This window comes from Agelaius phoeniceus, chromosome 6 (assembly GCF_051311805.1).
Source record: "Agelaius phoeniceus isolate bAgePho1 chromosome 6, bAgePho1.hap1, whole genome shotgun sequence".
NCBI classification, from domain to species: domain Eukaryota; kingdom Metazoa; phylum Chordata; class Aves; order Passeriformes; family Icteridae; genus Agelaius; species Agelaius phoeniceus.
In genome coordinates, this window is record NC_135270.1 from 10,759,606 (window position 1) to 10,782,211 (window position 22,606).

General features: G+C 67.1%; 4 protein-coding genes across 11 annotated transcripts; 2 read left to right on the forward strand and 2 right to left on the reverse strand.

Annotated features, from left to right (window-relative positions):
• Positions 1-337: 337 nt before the first annotated feature.
• Positions 338-9,631, forward strand: TNKS1BP1 (tankyrase 1 binding protein 1). Of its 4 annotated transcripts, none has more exons than XM_077179712.1 (13): positions 338-415; positions 913-1,045; positions 1,531-1,665; positions 1,785-2,409; positions 3,085-3,157; positions 3,936-5,180; positions 5,484-7,621; positions 7,741-8,059; positions 8,269-8,398; positions 8,481-8,617; positions 8,781-8,947; positions 9,062-9,127; positions 9,304-9,631. In XM_077179712.1, the coding sequence occupies exons 3-12, from the start codon at positions 1,572-1,574 to the stop codon at positions 9,120-9,122; spliced, it is 4,989 nt and encodes a 1,662-aa protein (XP_077035827.1). In that variant the 5' UTR covers positions 338-415; positions 913-1,045; positions 1,531-1,571; the 3' UTR covers positions 9,123-9,127; positions 9,304-9,631. The 4 variants fall into 4 exon arrangements, with proteins under 4 accessions (XP_077035827.1, XP_054491007.2, XP_077035830.1 ...); XM_054635032.2 differs by having other exon boundaries at positions 7,744-8,059; XM_077179715.1 differs by having other exon boundaries at positions 3,088-3,157.
• A 237-nt stretch (positions 9,632-9,868) lies between these two features.
• LOC129121100 (bone marrow proteoglycan-like) lies at positions 9,869-14,215 on the reverse strand. Its single transcript, XM_054633992.2, has 6 exons — positions 13,702-14,215; positions 11,056-11,140; positions 10,792-10,970; positions 10,578-10,712; positions 10,168-10,279; positions 9,869-9,961 (listed from the first exon to the last, which is right to left on the reverse strand). The coding sequence occupies exons 2-6, from the start codon at positions 11,114-11,116 to the stop codon at positions 9,903-9,905; spliced, it is 546 nt and encodes a 181-aa protein (XP_054489967.2). The 5' UTR covers positions 11,117-11,140; positions 13,702-14,215; the 3' UTR covers positions 9,869-9,902.
• LOC129121352 (proteoglycan 3-like) lies at positions 12,598-14,667 on the forward strand. Its single transcript, XM_077179731.1, has 4 exons — positions 12,598-13,717; positions 13,844-13,978; positions 14,200-14,311; positions 14,590-14,667. Exons 1-4 carry the CDS (start codon positions 13,400-13,402, stop codon positions 14,646-14,648), a joined length of 624 nt encoding a protein of 207 aa, XP_077035846.1. The 5' UTR covers positions 12,598-13,399; the 3' UTR covers positions 14,649-14,667.
• A 106-nt stretch (positions 14,668-14,773) lies between these two features.
• On the reverse strand, positions 14,774-21,753 carry SLC43A3 (solute carrier family 43 member 3). Of its 5 annotated transcripts, none has more exons than XM_077179730.1 (13): positions 21,538-21,753; positions 18,536-18,778; positions 18,060-18,189; positions 17,870-17,916; positions 17,692-17,768; positions 17,503-17,595; positions 17,178-17,317; positions 16,915-17,021; positions 16,342-16,500; positions 16,152-16,265; positions 15,752-15,938; positions 15,365-15,488; positions 14,774-15,013 (listed from the first exon to the last, which is right to left on the reverse strand). In XM_077179730.1, the coding sequence occupies exons 2-13, from the start codon at positions 18,720-18,722 to the stop codon at positions 14,858-14,860; spliced, it is 1,521 nt and encodes a 506-aa protein (XP_077035845.1). In that variant the 5' UTR covers positions 18,723-18,778; positions 21,538-21,753; the 3' UTR covers positions 14,774-14,857. The 5 variants fall into 5 exon arrangements, with proteins under 5 accessions (XP_077035845.1, XP_077035844.1, XP_077035842.1 ...); XM_077179729.1 differs by lacking the exon at positions 21,538-21,753 and adding an exon at positions 21,220-21,512; XM_077179727.1 differs by lacking the exon at positions 21,538-21,753 and adding an exon at positions 21,059-21,134.
• Positions 21,754-22,606: the final 853 nt, after the last annotated feature.

A 22,606-nucleotide genomic window follows, 5' to 3' on the forward strand; every position in this document is an offset into this window, starting at 1 on the left:
CGCTGGGATGGGGCTACGGGGAAGCAGGAGTCTCCCGGGACAGGCGCCAGCCGCGTGTCCCCGGTGGGCACAAGGGACCCTGGATGCCCGAATGGCGGGGGGGGCTCTATTGTCACAGCAACCTCCGCCTAACTACGCGTTAGCGCCCCTCTGGCAGCAGCCCCGCGGCTGAAGGACCCCGGGAATGGGATAATTTGCAATCGGGGGGGATCCTGCTCGGCTGTTTGGGCCCCCGAAGGTGACTGGGACAGTGCTGGAGGTCCTCAGCGAGTCCCCCACCCCCATTTCGGAGGACTCTCCGGCCGCCCCTCTCTATGGTCCGCCCGCCACGCGGCGCCGCTCTGCCCCGCCCCACTCCGCCGCTGGGGGCGTGGCCAGGCCTCTCATGAATATGCATGAGCAGCGGCGGTGGAGGGTGAGTGGGGGTCTCTCCGCCGGCATGGGGCTGCGGGTAACCGGCATTCCCCCCGGGCCCGTGGCGCCCGCCCGGGGGACCACACGGCTTCGGCCCCGGCGGGCAACATGGGTCCGAGACCCACGAATTGAGTGGGGGGGCTTCGTTGTCATGGGGACGGCGCTAGGCCGCGGTCGCGGCCTACTCAGCCACTCGATCGGAGGCTTCGTTGCCGTGGCAACGAGGCTAGGCCGCGCTGGCGGAGGACCCCGGGGGGCCGGACCCGCATCCCGGGGCCCCGCCGCCATCCCGGGCCGGGAAACGGGCCGGATGGTCGCCAGATGTGGGCTGTGGCGGCGGTTCCCCCGTGGAAGGCGAGAGGAGGGGGGTCTTGGGGAGGGTGGACCCCGGCGGGGCAGGAGGGAGCGAGGCGGGGAGAGGAGGGCGGCGGGGGGAGGGCAGGGGAGAGAGGGCAGGGCTGGGAGGAGGCACCGAGCGGGTTTTTCCTGTCCCCGCAGCCCCGGTGAGTCACGGGAGAGGCGGCGGCGGCAGCGTGAGACCCGTGGGGACAGTAACCCCTCCTCCCCGCCCGCTCTGCGCCCCCCACGTGCGTCCCCGGCCCGCCCCCGACATGAGGCTGCTGTGGGGAAGGTGAGTGGGGCACCCGCGGCCCTTGAGAGGGGCTGGCCGAGGGTCTCGGGGGACCGGGCGGTGCCTCCTGGGCTGCCGGGGGCTCGGGGGGGCCGGGAGTGACCTGGGCAGGGAGCTGAGGTGGTGATTGGGGCAAACTGGGGGCCAGTTCGGCGCTGGGGGTTTGGCGAAGGCCGGTGAGAGTGACACGTGTGTGCTGGGACAGGTTAGCTCAGGGTCACACAGGTGAAGGAGCGGCCCCGCGGCGTTAGGGGGTGTCGTGTGGGGTCCCTGTGGTTACGGGGGGTGGGGGGTTAGGACCGTGTCTGGCTCTGCTGCTGGGGCCAGGCTGGCTCAGGTGAGCCGGGGCCAATGTACTAGGGCTGGCACCACGGTGTGATCACCGTTTGGCACAGCTGGACAGGGCTTGGCACGGGGCCCCACAGGGTGGTTGGGTTCCCCCAGGCTCGGGGCGCTCCCCAAAACCATTCTCCCTCTCTCCCCAGGGGCTGACCCCGTGCTGAGCCCCCCACTTGCCTGCGTCACCATGGCCTCCCAGCCGCAGCCCCTGCCCCCCGCCGTGCCCTGCGCCTCCCCTGCCGGCACTGCGGGGACCGGGCTGGCCGGCAGCCCCGATAAAGGTCAGTACCCTGGGCTGGGGGCCACCGGGGTGGGGGGGGTGCTGGGGCAGCCCCCCGAGGGCTATTCCCGGTTTGGGGGGCCACACCACTCCACTGACTCCGTCCCTTGCTCTCTGCAGGCAGCGCACGCCCCAAGCCACCGGTGCGGCCCAAGCCCCGCGTGCTGCCCAAGCCGGCAGTGCCCGCCAAGCCCCCGGTGCCGCCCCCCACGCCGGGCCCGCGGCACCCCCGGCCCGAGCTGCCCTCGGCCGAGAAGATGAACCGCCTGGCCGGGCCCCAGCCCTACAGCGGGGCAGGCGCAGGGGGGCCCCTCCGGCGCCCCTCCTTCACTGTCAGATCACCCGAGACCCCCAACGGGAAGGGGCCCTCGTCGCCCTCGGTCACAAGCACTGAGGAGGAGGTGCCGCCGGCCCCGCCAACCCCCTCGCGCAAGGGCCCGGCGCCCTTCAAGGTGACGCCGGTGCCGGTGGCCGCCAGGCCGGAGCGGTTCCCGGGCACCACCGTGGAGGAGATCCTGGCCAAGATGGACAGCAGGGAGGGCCCGGGCAGCCCAGACCGAGCCTGGCTCTCGCCCTTGTGCACCGACCCCTCCTCCCGCTTCGGCTCCAAGACCTTTGTTGCGTTCCGGAAGCGTCCCAGTGGGGAGGCAGACGGAGATCCTGCCACTGAAGCCCCCCAGATGCCCCGACCTGCGGCAGGCGAGCTGGGAATGGGGGATGATGGACACCCTGTGGCTGAGATGAGGTGAGGGCACAGGGACCGACGCCGGGAGGAGTGGCAGTGGGAACAGGGGATATCACTCCGAGCCATCCCAGGCTTGGGAATGTAACGGAGCTGAGGTCTGGTCGCCGGCACGGGGCCCGGGTTCCTCCCGCTCCCAAGCCGCAGTGCCTCAAGCTGCCTCCGTGGGAAGGCCGGGGCGGCTGGTGCCAACCGCAGAATGGGCTGTCCCGGGCCAGGAGCTGCCTGTGGGCGGGCTCTGAGCCAGCCCCTGGGCTGGGAGTTACAGACAGGGGGTCGCTCCCCCAGGAAATGCTCCTGATTTTCCAGCCTTGCTATTTTTTCCCTGCTGGGCCATGCCAGGGCACAGGGAGCAGTCAGATCGGCAGGACTCCCAACTGCAGGATGTCCTGGGCTAGGGCCTGGGCTTGGCCACGATCCCGAGAGCCAGGCACCTCAGGGAGAGCTGGGCGGGGGCTGCTCTGAGCCACAGTGTGAGAAACTCGTTCCCAAAGGACTGAAAACTTTCCGGAAGGGGAGTTGGGGCCATTTTGCCTCCTTCCCCTCGCAGCCCAAGCCAGAGACGGTGCAGCTGTGGCAGGGCCCGACCCCTTGTACCCTGCATCCGTGAAGGGTGGTGGGAGAATAGCACTGAAGCACACAGTGGGATTTACCCCCCTTCCCCTTCTCTCTCCGCAGCAGCTCCCCCCCAGCCGGGCCGAGCTGTGCCGGGGACCCCTGTGGACGCCGGAGGCCGCCATCCCCTCCTGACGTGAGTGCTGGCCTCGCCCTCCGGCGCCATGGCGGCTCCGCTCCTGGGCTCTCTCCTTCGGGGCTCTCCTGTCTCCTCCGGGGCTCCCTCTCTGCGGGGTGCGTGTCTCTCCTTTCTCCTTGGGGTGCTGGCTGTCCCTTCCTGGGGGGAATCAGGGCCCCCTGTGCCAAAAGCCCGGTGTGGGGCCCGGGGCTGTGGGGGTGGCGTGTGCCAACAGCAGTGCCAGGCGTGGGCAGGGAGCAGCCGTGAGTCACCAGCTGGGGTTCGGTGACCTGGCAGGTATGTGGCAGGGCAGGCCCCACGGGCACCCCGCCAAGCCCTTTCCCTGTGCCGTGCTCGCTCAGGGCGGTGACCGGGACACTGGGCCATGGTGACACTGCGGGTGGCAGCCTGGGCAGCGGCACCAGGTCACCCCAGCAAGGGGGCAAATCCCAGCAGTGCTGGGCAGGAGGATGCCAGCCACAGGCAGGGCAGGGGGCTGTGCTGGGGGTTCTGACTTCTTCCTGCTTCATTTCTTGTCTCCATCTGTCCAGGCGCTCTGGGGGCTGCAGGGGGCCGGGCAGGGAGCAGGGCTGGGGCGCCGGGAGCCGCCCTGGCTGAGTCACGCGGGAGCAGCCTGGTTCTGGCACGCAGCATGGGCACTTCCTGCCCCGGGTGCAGGGAGGGGAGCAGGGCTGGAGGGAGGGACCCTCCAGAGGTTTGGGGTCTGGCTTTTGGATGGATGATGTTTGGAGGTGCCTTTTGAGTGACATGACCCCCTGCTGGCTTTTTTCCACAGCTTTCCACTCTACAGCTGGGTGCCCTTGGACCTCCAGGCTCCCCAAGGCCCCCCACCTGCCCAGCCCCAGCCCCAGGAGCTCCTTTCCAGCCTGCTGAGCCCTCTGCCCCAGCCCCTGGCTCCCCTGATGCCCCCCCCGAGCTCCTGGCCCCTGACTCCCCGACACTGCCCCCCGGCTCCCCTGAATCCCCCACTCGGCCTCCAGTCGAGGTCCCTGTCACCTCCATCCAGGCCCCGGGCGCTCCCTCGGCCACCGATCTCCAGCTCAGAGTCTCTCGTTCCCCTGGCTCCCCACACACTCCAGGGGAGGGATCCCCTGGCACTGCCAGCCCCCCTGGCACTCCTGAACTGCCCCCACGAGTCACCTGTCCCCCTGGCTCTCCCGAGGCTGCTGCCGAGTACCTGGGCCCCCCCAGCCCACCCCTTGCCAAAGCCTCTCGTCCCCCAGGCTCCCCAGAGGGACCTGATGACTCCGCAGTGTCCCCACGGTTCCATGAGGGTCCTGATTTCAACCCCCCTCCCCGGGATGTGGGGCTCCGGCGCTCCTCAGAGGGAGTGCTGCGGCCCCCGCCCACGGGGCAGGGCCTGGGGGAGCTGGGGGGCTCACTGAGTGCCCTGCCCCGGGCTGGAGACCTCCTGTCAGAGCCCTCCCTGGGCAGTGAGTCCGGCTGGAGCCTTTCCCAGTCCTTTGAGTGGACATTCCCGTCGCGGGGGGCACGCTTGCCAGCCTTCCCTCCCCGCTCCCCCATCCGGGAGACACCCGACTCAGGGCTGTCCGAAGAGGGGGAGTCAGATGGGGAGGCTGCAGCCCCCAGCCCTCCAAAGGACAGCAGGGCTGAAGGACCTGGCAGCCAGCAGGCAGAGGGGGCTCCATGCCCAGGGGGTCCTGTGGCACAGCAAGAGGCTGAGCACTCAGCAGAGGAGGAGGAGGAGGAGGAAAGGGAGGCAGAGCAAGATGCTCCCATGTCCCATTCCCCACTTCGTGTGACAGAGCCTGGCCAGCAGCCAGCTGAGCCTGAGTCCCCCACCCAGCCCAGCCTTACCACAGCTGGCCCCCTGGATCCAGCCCCACCAGATCCAGCTGCTCCAGGTGACTCAGCCTGGGCAGGTGATGGCCCCAAGAGCCTGCAGCGTCCTGGGGGCCCAGGCCAGGCTGAGAAACCCTCGCAGGAGCCTGACCCCCACGCTGACCCAGGCTGGCTGACAGAACTGTTGGAGTCACCTGGGGTCCACAGCTCTCCAGAGGTGAGGGGTGTGGGGGGCTCTGTGGGGTCGGTGTGGGCTGGGCTCCTCCCTGCCCTCCACGGAGCAGTGGGATGGGACAGGACAGGCAGGGGGTCAGTGGAGGCTGAGCAGGACTGTGTGCTGAGGGGCAGGTGGTGGGGTCTGCCCCCTTCCTGGGATGAGCCCCACTGTGCTGTGTCCCCAAGGTGTTCCCCTCCTCCCCAGCTCCGCTGCTGTGGGAGCCAGGGTTGCACTCCCCTCAAACTCCTCTCTCCTTTTGAACCTCTTTTCCCCCTCTAACTCCTCTTCCCTTTATTCCACCAGAACCTGCTGGGCTGGTCACGGAAGGACCTGTGCAGTGAGTTCGGCATTGGCCACCCTCGCCAGGACAGCACCTTTGACTGGAGCCACCCAGGTGCATCCAGGGAGAGAGACTGGCCTGCTGAGACCAAGCAGGACCAGGAATTTGGGACCAAATCCAGCTGGGACAGCAACCACAGCAACAAGGACAGCACTGCCCGTGAGAGCTGGAGTGGTGACTACAGAGCAGCGGAGCTGATGGGGGACACGAAACTGGGCTGCAGCGACTGGTCCCAGTCCCTTGGCACTGGGAAGAGCTGCCCACAGGATCCAGATTTCAGTGCCAGCACAGCTGAGTGGGGCCAGGGCTATGGCAGCACAGAGGAGCTTGGCTCCAGACAGGCCAACTGGGGCAGTGGCCTTGGCACGGGACACGTCCGGCAGCTGGACAAGGAGCCACACTCCGGGCAGCCCACCTGGGCAGACAGGTACAGCGACAGGGACATGGAGATGAAGGACAGGGAACTCACCCCAGACTGGGCCAGTAAATACAGCAGCCAGGATGCTGGGAGCAAGGACGAGAATTTAACGCTGGGCTGGGCTGGCAGATCCAGCACTGGGGACAGCCCAGATAAGGAGCTCAGCCCCAGCCGGCCAGCCTGGGATAGGAGGTATAACCCCAGAGACATGGAGAGCCAGGACAGGGAGTTCAGCCCCAGCCGGCCGGCCTGGACTCGGGAGTACAGGGACACAGAAAGTCAGGACAGGGAGTTCAGCCCCAGCCGGCTAGCCTGGACTGGTGAAATCAGGGACATGGAAAGCCAGGACAGGGAGTTCAGCCCCAGCAGGCCAGCCTGGGATGACAGATCCAGCACCAAGGAGATGGAGAGCCAGGACCAGGAGTTCAGCCCCAGCAGGCCAGCCTGGGGTGACAGATCCAGCACCAAGGAGGTGGAGAGCCAGGACCAAGAGTTCAGCCCCAGCAGGCCAGCCTGGGATGACAGATCCAGCAGCAGGGCCATGGAGAGCCAGGATCAGGAGTTCAACCCCAGCAGGCCAGCCTGGGATGACAGATCCAGCAGCAGGGACATGGAGAGCCAGGATCAGGAGTTCAGCCTCAGCAGGCCAGCCTGGGATGACAGATCCAGCAGCAGGGACATGGAGAGCCAGGATCAGGAGTTCAGCCTCAGCAGGCCAGCCTGGGATGACAGATCCAGCAGCAGGGACATGGAGAGCCAGGATCAGGAGTTCAACCCCAGCAGGCCAGCCTGGGATGACAGATCCAGCACCAAGGAGGTGGAGAGCCAGGACCAGGAGTTCAGCCCCAGGAGGCTGGCTGAAGCCAGTGAATGCAGTACCAGGGACTTGGAAACCCAGGATGAGTTCAGTCCCAGCGGAGCTGCCTGGGGTGACAGATCCAGCACCAAGGACATGGAGACCCAGGACAGTGAATTCACATCCAGCAGAGCAGCCGGGGATGGCAGGCACAGCACTGGGGACACGGAGACCCGGAATGGGGAGTTCAGCCCCAGCAGAAGTGTCTGGGATGACAGATCCAGCACCAGGGATGTGGAGGTACAGGACAGAGAGTTGAGCCCCAGTGGAGCAGCCTGGGATGGGCAGCACAGCTCTGTGACCCCCATGGAGGAAGAGCAGGAGCGGGTCCCAGCCCGGCTGAGCTGGCCCGGTGAGGGTGGCATCGGACAGAGCGGGCTGGTCAGGGTTGGTGAGCAGGACATGCCCAGCTCCCACTGCCCCGAGCCCCCGGCCCAGGAGCCCACCTGGGGCAGTGCCCACCAGCAGGAGCATCACAGCTCTAGCAGCAGGGACGGGGCTGAGGAGCTTGGAGCATCTGAGTGCCAGAGCCAGTTTGGTGTCATTGGGACAGAGCGGGTGGCAGATCCCTGCAGTGCCAGAGCCTCGGATGGCTCCATGTCCGGGGTCCTGCCACAGCCCCGGGCAGGCTTGCACAGGGATCTCTCTCTGGACATGGGCAATGCCCGCTGGAGCCAGGACCTGGACAGCCTGAGTGTGGAGCCACAGGATGCCGAGGCCAGGCGCCAGGAGTGGGCGAGTGCCTTCAGCGCCCGCTGCGCCGCCCGCAGCCGGGACCTTGGTGCGGGGGAGCGGAGCGTGGGAGGGGACACCGGCGCAGAGCACGGGTAAGGAGGGCACCGGCGATGGCAGGGAGGGAGCAGCTTCCCCTGCGGCAGACGGAGGGGTTTGGGTCAGGGCTTGTGTCACCTGGGGCTAGAACAACTCTGAGATTTTGTCCCCCAAGCAGGTCGGCCCCCAGCCCTTCGATGGGTGACATTCCAGCTGATTGCCCAGTTGTGGAGCCCCCCCGGAGTGAGTCACCCAGCCACTCTGAGGAAGAGAGGCATCCCTCTGAACCAGCCACTGCCCCACAGAGCCCCATGGTCCCCCCTGTGCTGCCAGAGGCTGCCAGTGGGATCCCAATGAACACAGGAAGTGAGGAACAGCCCTCGGACCACCCAGACGGGGAGAGCTCCTTGAGCTGGGGGGAGCAGCGGCTCTCACTGACTACCCCCCAGCCTGAGGGGTCCATGGACCAGGGACAGGAATTTCCTCTTCTGGAGGTGAGTGGAAGTGGGGACATTCCAGTCACCCTGTATGGCCTGGGACACAGCATGTGTCTGTGGATGGGGCTCTCAGACCCTGCTGACCCCAGGGACAGCCATGGATTGAGAGCCCCCAGCACTGCTGTGGGGGCTGTGGGTGTGCTGGCTGGGGTGGGGGGTCCCTGGGCTCCCTGTGCCAGCTGTGACCTGTCCCCTGGGCTCGGCAGGACACGGAGCTCCTGGACAGCAGCGTGTTCCGCTGCAAGGCCAGCCTGGGCCGCAAGCGCCAGCACCGGGCACCATCCCTGCGCCCCACCACCACCGAGGGAGAGAGCTGGATCTTCCGGGACTCCACAGGTGAGCCCAGTGGGATGGGGGTGGGAGCAGGGTGTCTGTCCTGGCACAGTGTCGTGGTGACACTGTCCCTGTGTCCCCACAGAGCCCCGGCCAGCCCCGGCAGCATCCTCCGACGAGGAAGCAGCAGAGGAGCCCCGGAGCCGGCGGATGCGCGGCTCATCCTCGGGCAGGGGGGTCAAGGTGCCGCTCTTTCCTGGCCTCAGTGCCTCTGCCATCAAGGTGAGTCCCTTGGACTCCTGGCTGCAGGGTGGAGGGGAGGGTGGAACCCAGGGAGACAAAGGCAGGGTGGGGCTGGGGCCTGGCTAAAGACAGGGAGAAGGCAGTGGGGGGATTTGGGGGACAGAGCGCTGTGTTTCTCCCTGACCTCTCTCTCTGCCCCCAGGCCAAGCTGAGGGGTCGCAACCGCTCGGCCGAGGAGGGGACATCATCAGGGGACATCAAGGGGACCCCTCCTAAAGACCCCCATGTGCAGCGCTCCAAGTCCTGCAAGATCCCCGGTGTGAGTGGGAAACCCCCAGCCCTGCCCCCCAAGCCAGAGAAATCCTCAGGGTGAGTGTGGGGCCAGGATCCTCCTCATGGAGGCAAAAGGGGGGGCTGAGGGGTCAGTCTGGGTCCCAGGACTGGTTTTGGGGGGCTCATGCTGAAACTCTGCCAATACCCCAGATCCGAGGCCTCTCCCCCCCACTGGCTGCAGGCCCTGAAGCTGAAAAGGAAGAAGCCTTGAGCAGGGTGAGTGTGGGATTTCAGGCAGTGCTGGGGACACCCCCCCAGCTCAGGCTTCCCCATGTCTGCACTGCTGGGGGTAGCCCCCTCCTTCCTCTCTGCTCTGGCTGGGTCCCCCCAGGCTGGTTCATCGCCGGGGGGCCCTGCAGGGTCATCACTCCTTCCCTCTGTGTCACTTCCAGGCTCACTCCGACGCTGAAGCCCGCTGTCCCTGGACCAGGGCTGTCCCCTCCCGTGGGGACACACACACACACACACACACACACACACACACACACACACACACAGCCACCTATGCACTTTGTACGAGCTTGCAGGGTCCCTGTCTTCCCAGCACCTCCTCCCTAACCCGCCGCTGTACCCCATCCCCTTGGTCCCCAAGGGCCTGGGGATGGGCACAAAGCCCCCCCCTTCCCCTCCACCCTGCTCGTGTATGGCCCCGGACACAGGGCAACGGGTCCAGCTCGTGGTGCCACTGCCACAGACAATAAAACCTCGCTGGTCAGTTCAGAGAGTCCTGACTCTTCTCCTGGGCCGTGGGCAGGGATCACAGAGATCCTTGATGAGGGGACCCTGCCACTGCCATTTCCCACACAGGAGCTGTGCAGGAAAGAAGGGACACCTCCAAAACCCCTTTGTGCCCACCCTGGCTGCGCCCAGCCTGGCCCTGCCCAAACACCAAGTGGGTGCTGACAGCAAGACTTTATTATACTCCAAGGGAGGGGGTGCAGCCCCCTGTAGGGGAACAGCAGTAGGGGAGGACCCAGGGGGGCTGAGCCCCTCATATCTCGCAGATGAAGGGCAGCTTCCTCTTGCAGCGCACGCTCCTCCAGAGCCCGTCTGGGGAGAGAAGAGAGGGGATCAGCCCATGGCCCACCAGCACCCCCACCCCAGGGACCCCTCCAGCCCCAGGGATAGCCCCCCAGATACCTTATACCAGCCCCCCAGTGTCACTTCCCCATCCTGAGCCCCTCAGCACCGTCCCCCCATCATGGGCAGGGGCTACCCCAGCGCCCCCCTGGACCCCCCCTTGAGCCCCCACTGACTGTTGGTGCAGAGGGCGGTGCAGAAGCGGCGGCCGGGCAGGGGGTGTCCCGGCACCCAGCGGCTGTAGTTCCAGGGGCTCCGGTCAGTCCAGTGGCAGTTTGGGGATGGTACCTGCCAGGGGAGAAAGGGTGTGGGGACCCCCAGCACTGGGGGACAGTGGGATGGGAATGGGACATGCAGGGTGGGCATTAGGGATGCTGGGACAAGGCTGGAGCACCCAGGTGGGCGCTGGGGTGGAGTTGTGGCTCTCTTGATGGGCACTGAGAGCACTGGGAATGGGATTGGGGAACCCAGGTTGTGCACTGGGAATGATGGCACGGGGCTGGGACACCCGGGGTGGGCACTGGGGACACTGGGAGAGACAGGGTGCCCCTTGGCCAGGGTGAGGGGCGCGAGGCGGGGTCCTTACAGCGGGCTGGCTGACGGCACCGATCCAGACCAGGCCGGAATTGGTGTTCCGGCGCGCCAGGAGCAGCAGGAAGGTGTTGGTGCGGGAATCGTGGATCGAGGCCAAGCGCCCGCAGAAGCGCCGGGCACAGATGCGCTGCAGGGACACGGCTGTCATGGAGGGCACCGGTGCCCCCACCCCGAGCCCCTTCCCAACCCACCGCACCCCATCCCACCTGGGCCTGGCGGAAGCTCCGGCAGCGGCGGATGATGACGTAGCGGCAGGTGGCGGTGCCAGGCATGCTGGGGACACCGGGTGCCTGCTTGTCGCTGCCCCCCCGGCATCCGCTGAACTCCTCGGGCATCTCCAGCTCCGTCACGTCCTCCTCATCCTCCACCGCAGGGCTGGCAAGAGCTGGGGGCACTGGCTGGGTCACCCTGGGATCAGGAGTGTCCCCAGGATGTCCCTGTGGGCGGGTGGGGGTGTGGGGGACACTCACCGGAGCGGCTGACGGGAACTGTGCCCAGCAGGGCCAGGGCAATCAGCAGGCAGGACCGCATGGCACAGGGACACTGAGGACACCACTAGCACATGGGAGATCCCAGAGTGCCATCACTCTCAGCCACCCTGGGGACATCCCCATGCCAACCCCAGCATCACCCTGTCCTCCCCATGTCCCCTCAGAAACCCCCCTTATCCCCACTGTCCCTCTGCCACCCCCAGTGCCACCCCCAGAGACCCCATCCTTCCTGTGCCCACCATCTGCCCAGTTCCTCACTTCCCACCCTTGGGTCACTCCTTCCCCTGGCCATCCTGTGCCATTCTGTCCCCCACCATGTCCCCTCCACCCCGGGCCCCCAGTGCCAGACTCAGGAACCCCCAACCCTGGCAGCTGAGGGCTGAGCCTACCCCTGTGTCCCTATCTCCGCTCCTCACCTGGGTCTTGGGCAGCTATGCCCACTGCCACCCTTATATTGGTGATAGGGACACACGCCCCCAACCACAGCCTTGTGACATCCCCAACCACCAACTGCTGGGGACATGGTGGGGGACACCCCAGGAGGGCTCTGCCAGTGCCCTGCCCAGCCAGTGCCACAGCCTGGGGTGGGCTTGGTCCAGGGGAGGGGCTGTGGGGTTTGGGGGGTGCAGGGTGTGGGGAGGGGGCTGTGGGAGTTTGGGGTGCAGGTTGACAGTACAGGGGCTCAGGGAGGTTGGGGTGCAGGGGCTGGAGAGGTTGGGGTGCAGGGTGTGGGGAGGGGGCTGTGGGAGTTTGGGGTGCAGGTTGACAGTACAGGGGCTCAGGGAGGTTGGGGTGCAGGGGCTGGAGGGGGTGGGGTGCAGGGTGTGGGGAGGGGGCTGTGGGAGTTTGGGGTGCAGGTTGACAGTACAGGGGCTCAGGGAGGTTGGGGTGCAGGGGCTGGAGGGGGTGGGGTGCAGGGTGTGGGGAGGGGGCTGTGGGAGTTTGGGGTGCAGGTTGACAGTACAGGGGCTCAGGGAGGTTGGGGTGCAGGGGCTGGAGAGGTTGGGGTGCAGGGTGTGGGGAGGGGGCTGTGGGAGTTTGGGGTGCAGGTTGACAGTACAGGGGCTCAGGGAGGTTGGGGTGCAGGGGCTGGAGGGGGTGGGGTGCAGGGTGTGGGGAGGGGGCTGTGGGAGTTTGGGGTGCAGGTTGACAGTACAGGGGCTCAGGGAGGTTGGGGTGCAGGGGCTGGAGAGGTTGGGGTGCAGGGTGTGGGGAGGGGGCTGTGGGAGTTTGGGGTGCAGGTTGACAGTACAGGGGCTCAGGGAGGTTGGGGTGCAGGGGCTGGAGGGGGTGGGGTGCAGGGTGTGGGGAGGGGGCTGTGGGAGTTTGGGGTGCAGGTTGACAGTACAGGGGCTCAGGGAGGTTGGGGTGCAGTGGCTGGAGGGGTTGGGGTGCAGGGGTGCACAGGGCATGGAGATAAGGATTGGGGTGCAGAGTCCTCGGGGGGGCTGTGGGTGCTCAGCTGCAGGCCAGGGGGCTGGTCAGGGGCATGGGAGATTATGGGGGGGCTCAAGGGGCTCTGTGGGCAAACGGCCAGGCCGGACCCAGGGGGCCACGGCCGTTGGAAAGGAAATGGCCCTTGGGCAAGCATGGCTGGCGGGAGATGGTATCAGCACCCAACATCCCCTCTGCACCCCCAGCACCCCCACCCCAGCCCGTGCTGCGCTCCAACACCTGCCTTGCACCCTTCAAACTGGAGCAGCCCCCACCCCTACACACCCCAACCTGCCTTGGGCACCCCTGTGCACCCCCGCCCCTATGCCCCCCCTCCCTGGGGGCCAAGGACTCCCTCCCCCCAGTGTCCCCAATGTCCCCATGGTGTCCCCAGGGCCAGGCTGGGTGGCGCAAGGCTGTGGTGGTGACACGTGGCTTTGTCCCCCCTATAATGGGGACAACGGGCAGAGCCCCCCAGACTCCAGGTGAGGAACAGGGATGGGGACAGGGACATGGAGGAGGACATGGGAGTGGGCTCAGCCCCTGGCTGCTGGGGTGGGCATTTGTGAGGCTGGGACAAGCGTGTTGGGGGACACGGGGGTCTCTGGGATGCCAGGAGTACATGGGAGTGGCACAGGGGATGGTAGAGGGACAGTGGGGGTATGGGGCACAGAGGGGCAGGATGGGGTGAGGGACACAAGGTGGAACTGGGGGTGGCAGTAGGACAGTGGGGACATGGGGGATGGCAGAAGGGCCACAGAGAGAACAGATTGTTACCGAGGGTGGCAGAGGGGCTCTGGACCGTAGTGAGGGGTGACAGGGTGACAGGGCTGTGGCATTTCCAGAGGGTGCTGGTGGTGTCCCCAGTGTCCCTGCGTGTCCCACTGCCATGTGGCCGTGCCTGCTGCTCGCTCTCGCCCTGCTGGGCACTGTCCCTGCCAGCCACCCTGGTGAGTGTCCCCCACACCCCTGCCCACTCACAGGGACACCTGGGGACACCCTCAGTCCCTGCGACCCCAGTGCCATGCCCACACCGCCGGTGCCACACGCCTGGGGCTGGCGGTGGGTGGCGGAGGGACCCCCGGTACCAACCCTCCCCCTGCTGTGCCCTGCAGCCCCCCGCCAGCCCCCGGGGGTCCCCGCTGGTGACACCACCCAGCCGCACTACGCCGTGGTGAAGAAGCTGCGCACCTACTCGGGCGCCCAGGTGAGGGGACGTGGGCCACAGGGGCTGTACCAGGATGCCAGGCTGTGCCCGTGCCACGGCAGCATGGGTGGGAGGTGCCCGTGTGCGCAGGTGAGTGCCTGGTGCCAGCCCGTGCCCGTCCCACAGCGCTACTGCCAGGACGTGTACCGGGGCCGGCTGGCCTCCGTGCACAGCGCTGCCCGCAACCAGGAGCTGCAGAAACTGGCACGAACCTACCACATCACCATCTCACCCTGGATTGGAGCTGTCACCAGCCGCAGGGTGAGGGCACTCCGGGGACAAGGGGCTGCCGAAGGGTGCTGGGAGCTGCTTTGGGGGGTGAGGGTCCGGGGCTGCTTTGTGGGGGACAAGCCTGGGGCTGGAGGCTGGGTTTTGAGGCATGAGGGGCTGGCTATTGGTTGCTGGAGGTGGTTTTTTGGGGTCGAGGGGCTGGGGAGGGGTGGTGGGGGCTCTCCCTGGGGACTGAGGTGTTGGCACAGCAGGCAGGGCAGTGGGAGTCCTACTGGGAGGACTCCAGCCCCTGGAACTACGCGAACTGGGCGCCCACCCACCCCTTCCACATTGTCACCACCTGCACCACCCTCAGCGTCCGAGGTAAGGTCACCCAGCCACCGTGTCCAGGCTTGGGGGGTGCTGGGGAGGGGAGCACAGGCTGCTGGGGCACTGGAGGAACATTGGGAGGGCACTGTGGGGAGGGGAGCACAGGGCACTGGGTGAGCTGAGGGGAGCACCGAGGGCGCTGGGAGGGGCACTGGGAGGGGTTGCAGGTCACTGGTGGAGGCAAGGGGGGTAGCGGGGTCACTGCAAGTGGTTGCAGGGTACTGAGGGGCCCTGAGAACCACCCATGGCCCTGACACTGTCCTTGTCCCCAGATGGGCTCTGGCGAAGCCGCTTCTGCTTCCAGCTGCGCCCCTTCATCTGCCAGTACTGAGCCCCCGGCGCTGCCATGGCAGCCCAGTTCCTTTCCCAGTAAAGCAGAGGAGCCCTGAGCCGCGTCTGTGTGCACCAGGGGCCTGGGGACGGGGCTGGGGGCTCGTAGGGGCAGCACAGCGAGCAGAGGGGGCAGCAATGTTTATTATCCCCACTCCACAGGCACAGCACCCCCAGGCCGGTACAAAAATGGTGTTCTGGGCGTGGGGCTCAGTGTGGGGTCTCGTCGTGGATCTCGGTGCTGGGGGGGGATGCCAGGGGGGTGCCAGCCATGCCCAGCTCCTTGGCTCGCCTCTGGCACTCACGGGCCACCACCACGGGGCTGACAAAGGCCACCAGCACCACGGTGATGAGCCCCAAGTTCATCTGCGGAGGGGAAGAGTATCAGGGCAGGGGTCTGGGGTGCCATCCCCCATCCCCTGTGTTAGGCCAGGACACTTGGGGCAGCACCTCCATTTCCCCAGGAGTAGGACTCCCATTTCTTATGGCATAACACCCCACCATTCCTGGGGAAAGGACTCCATCCCTCCCAGGGCAGCATCCCCATTTCCCCATGTGGCAGGACCCCCATTTTCCCATGGGCATGATCAGGATCCCCATTTTCCCATGGGATGAGACCCCCATTTCCCCATGTGGCAAGCCCCCTTCCCTCCCAGGGCAGGACCTCCATTTCCCCGTGGAGCAGCCCCCCAGCCCTCCCTCGGGGGGCACACTCACATAGAAGGGGTCCCCCTGGAGCGGCCCCTGCACCAGGGCAACACAGGGGTACTGCAGCAGGGCCACCAGCGCCGACAGTGCCATGGCCAGCCCGTAGAGCTTCCCAAAGTGCTGAGGGGGAAACCTGCCAGGCACCCACATCACCAACGGGCACCTCCTGGCACCCCCACCCTGGCACCCTCCTGAGCCCTGACACCTCCACTGTGTCACCTGCCACCCTCCAACACCACCGCCATCCCCTGCCACCCTCCAGTGCCACCGCCATCCCCTGCCACCCCATGCTGACCATGGCACCCTGCCTGTCCCCTGCTATGCCCACAACGACCGTGCCTCCGTGCCCTGCCACGCTGAGCCCTGCGTCCCCCGGGGCTGTCCCCAGTCACTCACGCGATGGCCAGGAAGGCGGCGTTGCCGCCGTACAGGAAGGAGCGGCTGATGACCTGCAGCACGAAGGTGCCGAACTGGGCGGGCAGGACAGGCACGGCGGCGAGCACGGAGAACAGCAGGCACAGCGCCACCGTCACCACCAGCGACAGCACCGCCGAGCGCAGGTCTGCCAGCGCGGCCAGGGTCCCTGTGGGCATGGCGGTCACGGCATGGGGACACGGCCCCCAGGGGCCGCGGGCTCGGGCACGGTGGTGGTGGCAGCAATGAGGACACAGGGGACAGGGAGCACAGGACTGGGAGGGGTGTTACCCCCATAGTGCGGGTCAAGGAGTGGTTCCTCTTGGGGTGAAGGGCCGTGGGGGTCAATTACCCGCGGGGTATGGGCTGGGGGCTCAGTTACCCTCGGGGCGGGGGCCCTTTCCCCGCTTGTGCCGGTCGAGGATGAGGCCGTTCCAGGGGGCACAGAGCACCCCGCAGAGCTGGGTGAAGGCAAAGGCGTTGGTGTAGGTGCTCACTGTGGGGGGACAGCGTCAGGGGGGCAGGGCCGGCCCCGGGGGTCCCTGCCGTGTCCCCCCACCGTGATGCCATACCCAGGGCGTGGTCCCCATGCGCCAGGTGCTCCAGCTGCGGGTTGAGGGTGCCGATGAACAGGTAATGGCGCAGCTGCATCACTGAGAGCCAGGCCACGTGCCAGGCGAAGAGCCACGAGCAGGCGCAGGCCCGGAACGGTGTCCCAGGGGTGTCCCCACCTGTGCAGGTGTCAGGGCAGAGCACATACAGACACACCCCCAGGCCACACCCACACCTTGTCCCTGCCACCCACTGGGGCCTCACAGCCCCCGGTATGAGCCTGCTCATTCAGATATGTCACCGTGCCCACCCTTTGACCAGGCTCACACACTGCCACACCCAGCACTGCTTCATTTGCATATCCTTGCCGTCCTCCAGCCACGCCTATCAACAGCCACGTCCACCACCAGAAGGCCACACCCACCTATTTGCATATGTATGGTGCCCTCAACCAGGCCATGCACATCCACATCCCCATGCCACACCCCTCATTTACATAGCACAGCCCACAGCCAGATGTGACCACGCCCACCCGGTCAAGCCCCTCCCCAAATATAAGCCCCACCCCACCGAGCAGATTCCCACTCCGGCACCTCGAGCTATGGGGGGTTCCAGGGGTGTCTCCTCCGGTCCGGCCTCTCCCGGGGTTTGCTTGTCCTTGTGGGCTCGGTAGGAGCGGGAACGGCTCCGGCACTGCAGCCTGTGGCAGCGCCTGTGTCACCCTGCGTCCACCTGCCAGGGCTGGACCTGCCCAGGGGACAGGATCCGCTGCCCGCAGGGTGGGACCCAGCCCCGGGTGGCACCCAGCACCCCTCTCCCCAGAGCCCCCAGAGGCAGGGTGCAGGCACCCCCATACCCGTAGTTGTAGTCGGGGGGCAGCGGGTAGGGGATGCGGCTGCGTGGCATCAGGAAGAGGGTGCGCAGGAGGTGCCAGGCACTGCAGGCTGCCAGGAAGAGGAACATGGCCCGCAGGGACAGCCCCTGCTCGTACAGCAGCTGGGGACAAGGACAGAGTCAGGGACAGAGACAGGCTGCCAGTGGCCGCCTGCTCAGGCCTCAGGTGTGTCCCCATATGTGACTCAGTGTGTCCCAGACTGTGTCCCCAATACGTCCGTAGATGTGACCCAGCTGTTCCCAGCTCTGTCCTCCCCTGCCGCCACTGCCACGTCTCTCGCACCCACCTTGACGATGAGGAAGATGGCGGAGGACGAGTCGAAGGCCCCGTTGTAGAGGGTGATGATGATGGAGCGGTAGTTCCCAAACAGGTTCCCCACCTGGCACCGAGAGACCCCTGCGTGCCATCAGAGCCCTCCCGTGCCACACAGGGTGTCCTGCCACCACGTGGGTATCAGGGTGCAGAGGGAACCCACCTGCATGTTGGTGAGGATAAGGAGGATGCCACCCACCGACAGCATGGACATGGCCGGGAAGAGCAGCACTGCCAGCTCTGGGGACACAGGGGTCAGTGGGGACACAGGGGTCAGTGGGGACAGGGGTTACCAAACAGGTCCCCCCACGGCTGGGGACCTGCTGGCCACAGGGTCTCACCTGGGGTGGAGAAGGCAACGAGTAGGGTCCCGCCAGTGTAGAGGGAGCTAAAGGGGACGGTGGTGACACGTGGGGACAGGAATCACAGGTGATTCCCCTCCCCCAGCCCTTTGGGAGCCATGCCATCAGAATGACCCCCATTCCCGGCAGCCCCAGCCGTGTCCCCCGTGTCCCCTGGCGCAGGGCTCACATGGCGATGAGGCGCGCAGCCGTGGTGCCGAAGCGGTCGAAGACGACGCCCATGGGGAAGGTCATGAAGTTGTTCATGAAGGAGCCGATGGTGAAGACCAGGGAGAACTGCTCATCCTGCCCACTGCAGTCTGGGAACGGCCACAAGTGGGGCATGGGGACACGGAGACAGGGGCATGGGGACACCGGGAATACCACGGGCACGGGGACACAGGCACCCAGGGACACGGGTCAGTGGAGATGCAGGGGACACCGGGCATGTGGGGACACCACGGACACGACGGTACTGGAGACATGGACGGGGGGACAGCAGGCACGTGGGCTTGGAGACAGTGGGGACACAGAGCACTGCAGGGCATCAGGACACCGCAGACAGCAAAGACACAGGCACAGTGGGGACATGGGACAGCTCGGGGCATTGGGACAGCAAGGTCACGAGTCAGGGGACCATGGGGACACGGTGGGGGGGGTCCATACCAGACCCCAGGGTGAGGTTGGGGCCGGGGGTGGTGGAGGGCTGGCACAGCCCCTCGAAGTAGCCCAGGTCCTTGAGGACGAAGACGAGGGAGGCCCAGCCGAAGATGATGCCGCAGAAGGCGCCGCACTCCAGCAGCCCCGACAGGAGCGTCCCCAGGCGCTTGGCCAGCCCCGCGCCCCCCGCCATGGCCCCTGCCCAGGCAGCCACTGGCCTGGCACCAGCCTGGGGCGTCTTCACCAAGCCTGTGGGTGACAAAGGGCAGGCGTCACACCGTGCTGGCACCCACCGGGGCACAGGGACACCTGGCAGCACGTGGCCACCTGGGCAAAGGCCACTGTCACCCCGGCTCTGCCCCTTGTCCCTGGCCACAGTGGCTGGCACCTGTGTCCTCCCACATGCCAGGGCACAGGGCAGGGCCCTGCAGCAGCCAAGGCTCGCACATTTGGGGACAGCTGGTGACATGTGGTACACAACCATTGACAGACACACACAGGTTTGCAGGGGCACACACAGATTTATGGGCACACACACACATTTGTAAGCACACACACAGCTGTTCACAGGCACACACAGATTTATGGGCACACACACAGCTTTGCAGGGGCACACACAGATTTATGGACACGCACACAGCTGTTCGCAGGCACACACACAGCCTTGCAGGTGCACAGACACTTCCAGGTGCACGCAGCTGTTCACAGGCACACACACAGCTTTGCAGGTGTGCACACCTGCACCGTGACTGCTGATTCCTGTCCTGCACCCCTTACCCACCTGCATGAGGCCAGGCCCTCCTGTTGTCACTGTCACCTTCACCGTTGCCCTGCAGTCTGAGCCCCGGCAGCGTGGCTGGGACACATCTCCACAGCCCCAGTGACTCCCCCCATATCTCCTGGGAGCACACTCGGGTCCCCCAGGCTGCCGTCCCCGATAGTGCCTTGGGCCCCCTGATAGCATCTCGGGCCCCCCGACGGGGGCTCGGTCCCCTCACTGTGTCAGGAGCCCCCTGTGCTGTCCCTATTGCCTCAAGCCAGCCTGGCCCAGGACCTGGCACAGCCACAGGGACACTGGCACACTGCTGGGCACCCTGGTGTGAGCACTGGGGACACCACAACAACGCACCTCACCCCAGGGACACCAGCACCCTGCTGGGGACCTGGCACGGCCCTTGGGAAACTGGCACTCTTCCTGGTGCCGCTGGCACAGCCCCTGGGGACATTGGCACTCCCTCAGGGACACCAAAACACCCTCCCCCCCAGGGCCTGGCACAGTGCTTGGGAATCTGGGACAATCCCTGGAGATGCTGGCACAGGGACCCAGGCACGCTGCAGGGGACAGTGACACACCCCCCAAGGACCCAGCACAGCCCCTGGGGCCCTCCCTTGGGGACCCTGGCACAGCCCTCAGGGACACTGTCACACCTCTGGGACCCTGCCACCCCCGGGGGATCCTGTCATGTCCCCAGGAATCCCCTCACACTGCTGGGGACCGTGACATGTCTCCTGGGGACGCTGCTGCCCCAAGCACTGCCCTGCACTGGAGCTGTCACCGTGCTGGGGCTGGCAGCAGGTCACCCCCCATTGCAGCTGGGACTCCCCGTGACCCACAGCCGGGTGCCAAGGGCACCAGAGCCACGTCACCCCCAGCTCACTGTCCTCCGTGTCCCCCCACCTCCCTCAGCCACACACAGCCTGGCTCTGCTGCACAGAGCCCTGTCACCGTGTCACTGCCCAGAGCCTGTCGCTGTCCCGCGGTAATGAGGGTAATGAGGGTAATGAGCCTCATTACAGTGACCAGCAGCTAAAGATTAACCTGCACAGAGCCGGGGGAGGGGGGCCGGCCCGGGGAGACCTGTACTGTGCTTAGCCACTCAGGTGGCTAAAAATAGCACAGGCAGGGGCTGTGACAGCAGCTGGGGGGCACCGGGGCTCCCTGACATGTGGGGGTCACTGCCTGGGGCACCCCGAGCCACTCACTATGGGTGTCAGCCACAAGGCCTGACTGGGGTGTCCTGGACACGCTGTCCCTGCCAGCCACACGGGTGTGTCCCACAGCAGTGACCCCCCCATACTGGTGAGAGCCCCCCCATACTGGTGAGCCCTCCACAAGGGAGCAGGGTGCTCCGGCTCGGCTCGGGGGTTCGCAGCATCACTGACTCTGTCCCCTCTGTCCCTGCCGTGACCCCGAGCTCCCCCCGGGCCGTGAAGGGGCAGGGGGGTGTCACAGGACCCCTGGGGGCTGCCCTAGGGCTGGGCGCCCCCTCCCCACCCCGCTGCCCCCGCGGAACGCGGTGTCCTGGGGCGGGCACTGCCCGCACCCCCCCGAGCAGGGGCAGCCCCGGCCGCGGGGACTTGGCCCGCACACGTGTGGCGGGGACACACGCGTGGTCCTGGGGGTGGGCAAACGTGGGGCTCCGCCGTGCCCGCCCCCCGAGCCTCCCCCACGGCCCCGGGGCCGACGCGGCTCCGCCACGCGTACCCCGGCACCGCCCCGGGCACCCCGGACACCCCGGACACCCGCACCGCGCCCACGCCGAGCCCAGCCTCGCAGGCCACGGGGCCAGGGCCCTCGGTCCTTCCGCATCCTCCCGTCCTGGTCACAACCCCCTCCCGCCGCCGCTCCGTGTCCATCCGGGCCCCTCCGCGCCCCGCGGCTCCTCCCGCCGCATCCCCGCGCCGCTCACCCGCCCGGCCCGGCGGGGAGGGGACCGGGCTCTCCCCGCCCCGGCGCTCCCGGTGCTCCCGATGCTCTCGGTGCCCCCAAATGCCGCGGCCCCTCCCGCCCCCCCCTCACCGCGGGCGGAGCGGAGCTGCTGGGCCTGTCCGGGCCCCGCCCCCGGGCCCCGCGGTTCGGGGGGGGCGCGGGAGGCGGCCTCGGTGGAGGGCCCCGGTCACCCGAGGGTCCGCCCAGGAGGGGCCGTCCCGGCACGGAGCCTTTCCCCGGCGCCGCCCGTACGCCCCCCGCGGGTGCGCCCTCGGCACGTCCAGGTGTGCCAGCTCACCTGCCGCTCCCAAGGGGCGCTCCCGGTGGCGCCACCCAAGGATCGCCCTTCTGGTCACTCTCGGGCCAGTTCTCAGTGATGCTTGGGTCACCCCTTAGGCCATTCCCGGACACCCCAGGACTACCCTTGGGCTATCCCTGGGCCCCTCCTGCTGTGCCATCCCAGAGCCATTCCCATGCCACCCCGCTGTGTTGTGCTGTGTCCCCTGCCTGTCCCTGGTCCGCCACCCCCTGCCTTCGCCCCGCCCAGGACACTGCTGTCCCTCCTGTCACCCTCCCCTCCACATCCTCTATTCTGTCCCTCTGTCCATCCACCAGTGCTTGCAGCCACCCGGTCTGTCCCCACCTGTCCCCACTGCTGCAGCCTCTCATCTGCTCTGCCAGCTGCCCTTCTGTCTGTTCATCACCCGTCCATCTGTCCATCACCCATCCATCTGTCTGTCACCCATCCATCTGTCCATCATCGGTCTGTCTGTCACCTGTCCATCTGTCCCCCTCCAATCACAACTCTATCCATCCCATCCATCTGTCCCACAACCATCCAGCTGCCCATTACCTGCCCTTCCCTCCACCTGTCCATCTGTCTGTCCTCCCCATCCTTCACCCATCTCTCCATTTGTCCACCCCATATCCACATGTTCTCCGTCCATGTCGGTCCATCTGTCCTCCTCTCCTTATGTCCACCTGTCCATCAATTCATCCTCCACCTCTCTGTCCACCCATCTGTCCCCTTATTCTATCCATCCTCCACCGTCCATCCGTCTGTCCGTCCCCTCCCTACTCAGCCTGTCCCAGCTCCCCAGGCTGGTGGGCACCAGCACCCAGAGCAGCCCCCCCGGGCGGGCTCCCCCTCCCCGTTCCAGACCGGCACTGTCCGGCCGGGGGCTCGGTGCGGGGCCGGGGCCACGGGCGGGGGGAGCGGATGGCGGCCCCTGAGTCAGCCCCGCGCCGCCCACGCCCCCTCCCACGGCTGCCGCCGCACCAGCTTGTGGCATTTCGCTCGCCGGAGACGGCGCCGCAAACACGCGCCGGTGCCAGCCGGTGCCGGTGCCGCCGCAGCCCGCGCGGCC

Excerpts from the sequence above, each read along its gene's own strand:
- TNKS1BP1 (XM_077179712.1), top strand. The coding sequence starts at position 1,572 with ATGGCCTCCCAGCCGCAGCCCCTGCCCCCCGCCGTGCCCTGCGCCTCC. Across the intron at positions 2,410-3,084 it reads CACCCTGTGGCTGAGATGAG|CAGCTCCCCCCCAGCCGGGC; the intron begins GTGAGGGCACAG and ends CTCTCTCCGCAG. Across the intron at positions 8,060-8,268 it reads AGGAATTTCCTCTTCTGGAG|GACACGGAGCTCCTGGACAG; the intron begins GTGAGTGGAAGT and ends TGGGCTCGGCAG.
- LOC129121100 (XM_054633992.2), bottom strand. The coding sequence starts at position 11,116 with ATGCGGTCCTGCCTGCTGATTGCCCTGGCCCTGCTGGGCACAGTTCCC. Across the intron at positions 10,713-10,791 it reads GGAGCTTCCGCCAGGCCCAG|CGCATCTGTGCCCGGCGCTT; the intron begins GTGGGATGGGGT and ends GTGTCCCTGCAG. Across the intron at positions 9,962-10,167 it reads CACCGCCCTCTGCACCAACA|ACGGGCTCTGGAGGAGCGTG; the intron begins GTCAGTGGGGGC and ends TTCTCTCCCCAG.
- LOC129121352 (XM_077179731.1), top strand. The coding sequence starts at position 13,400 with ATGTGGCCGTGCCTGCTGCTCGCTCTCGCCCTGCTGGGCACTGTCCCT. Across the intron at positions 13,718-13,843 it reads GCACCTACTCGGGCGCCCAG|CGCTACTGCCAGGACGTGTA; the intron begins GTGAGGGGACGT and ends CCCGTCCCACAG. Across the intron at positions 13,979-14,199 it reads GAGCTGTCACCAGCCGCAGG|GCAGGGCAGTGGGAGTCCTA; the intron begins GTGAGGGCACTC and ends TTGGCACAGCAG.
- SLC43A3 (XM_077179727.1), bottom strand. The coding sequence starts at position 21,119 with ATGCGGAAGGACCGAGGGCCCTGGCCCCGTGGCCTGCGAGGCTGGGCT. Across the intron at positions 18,190-18,535 it reads CAACCTCACCCTGGGGTCTG|ACTGCAGTGGGCAGGATGAG; the intron begins GTATGGACCCCC and ends GGCCGTTCCCAG. Across the intron at positions 17,318-17,502 it reads CCATCTTCCTCATCGTCAAG|CTGCTGTACGAGCAGGGGCT; the intron begins GTGGGTGCGAGA and ends CCTTGTCCCCAG.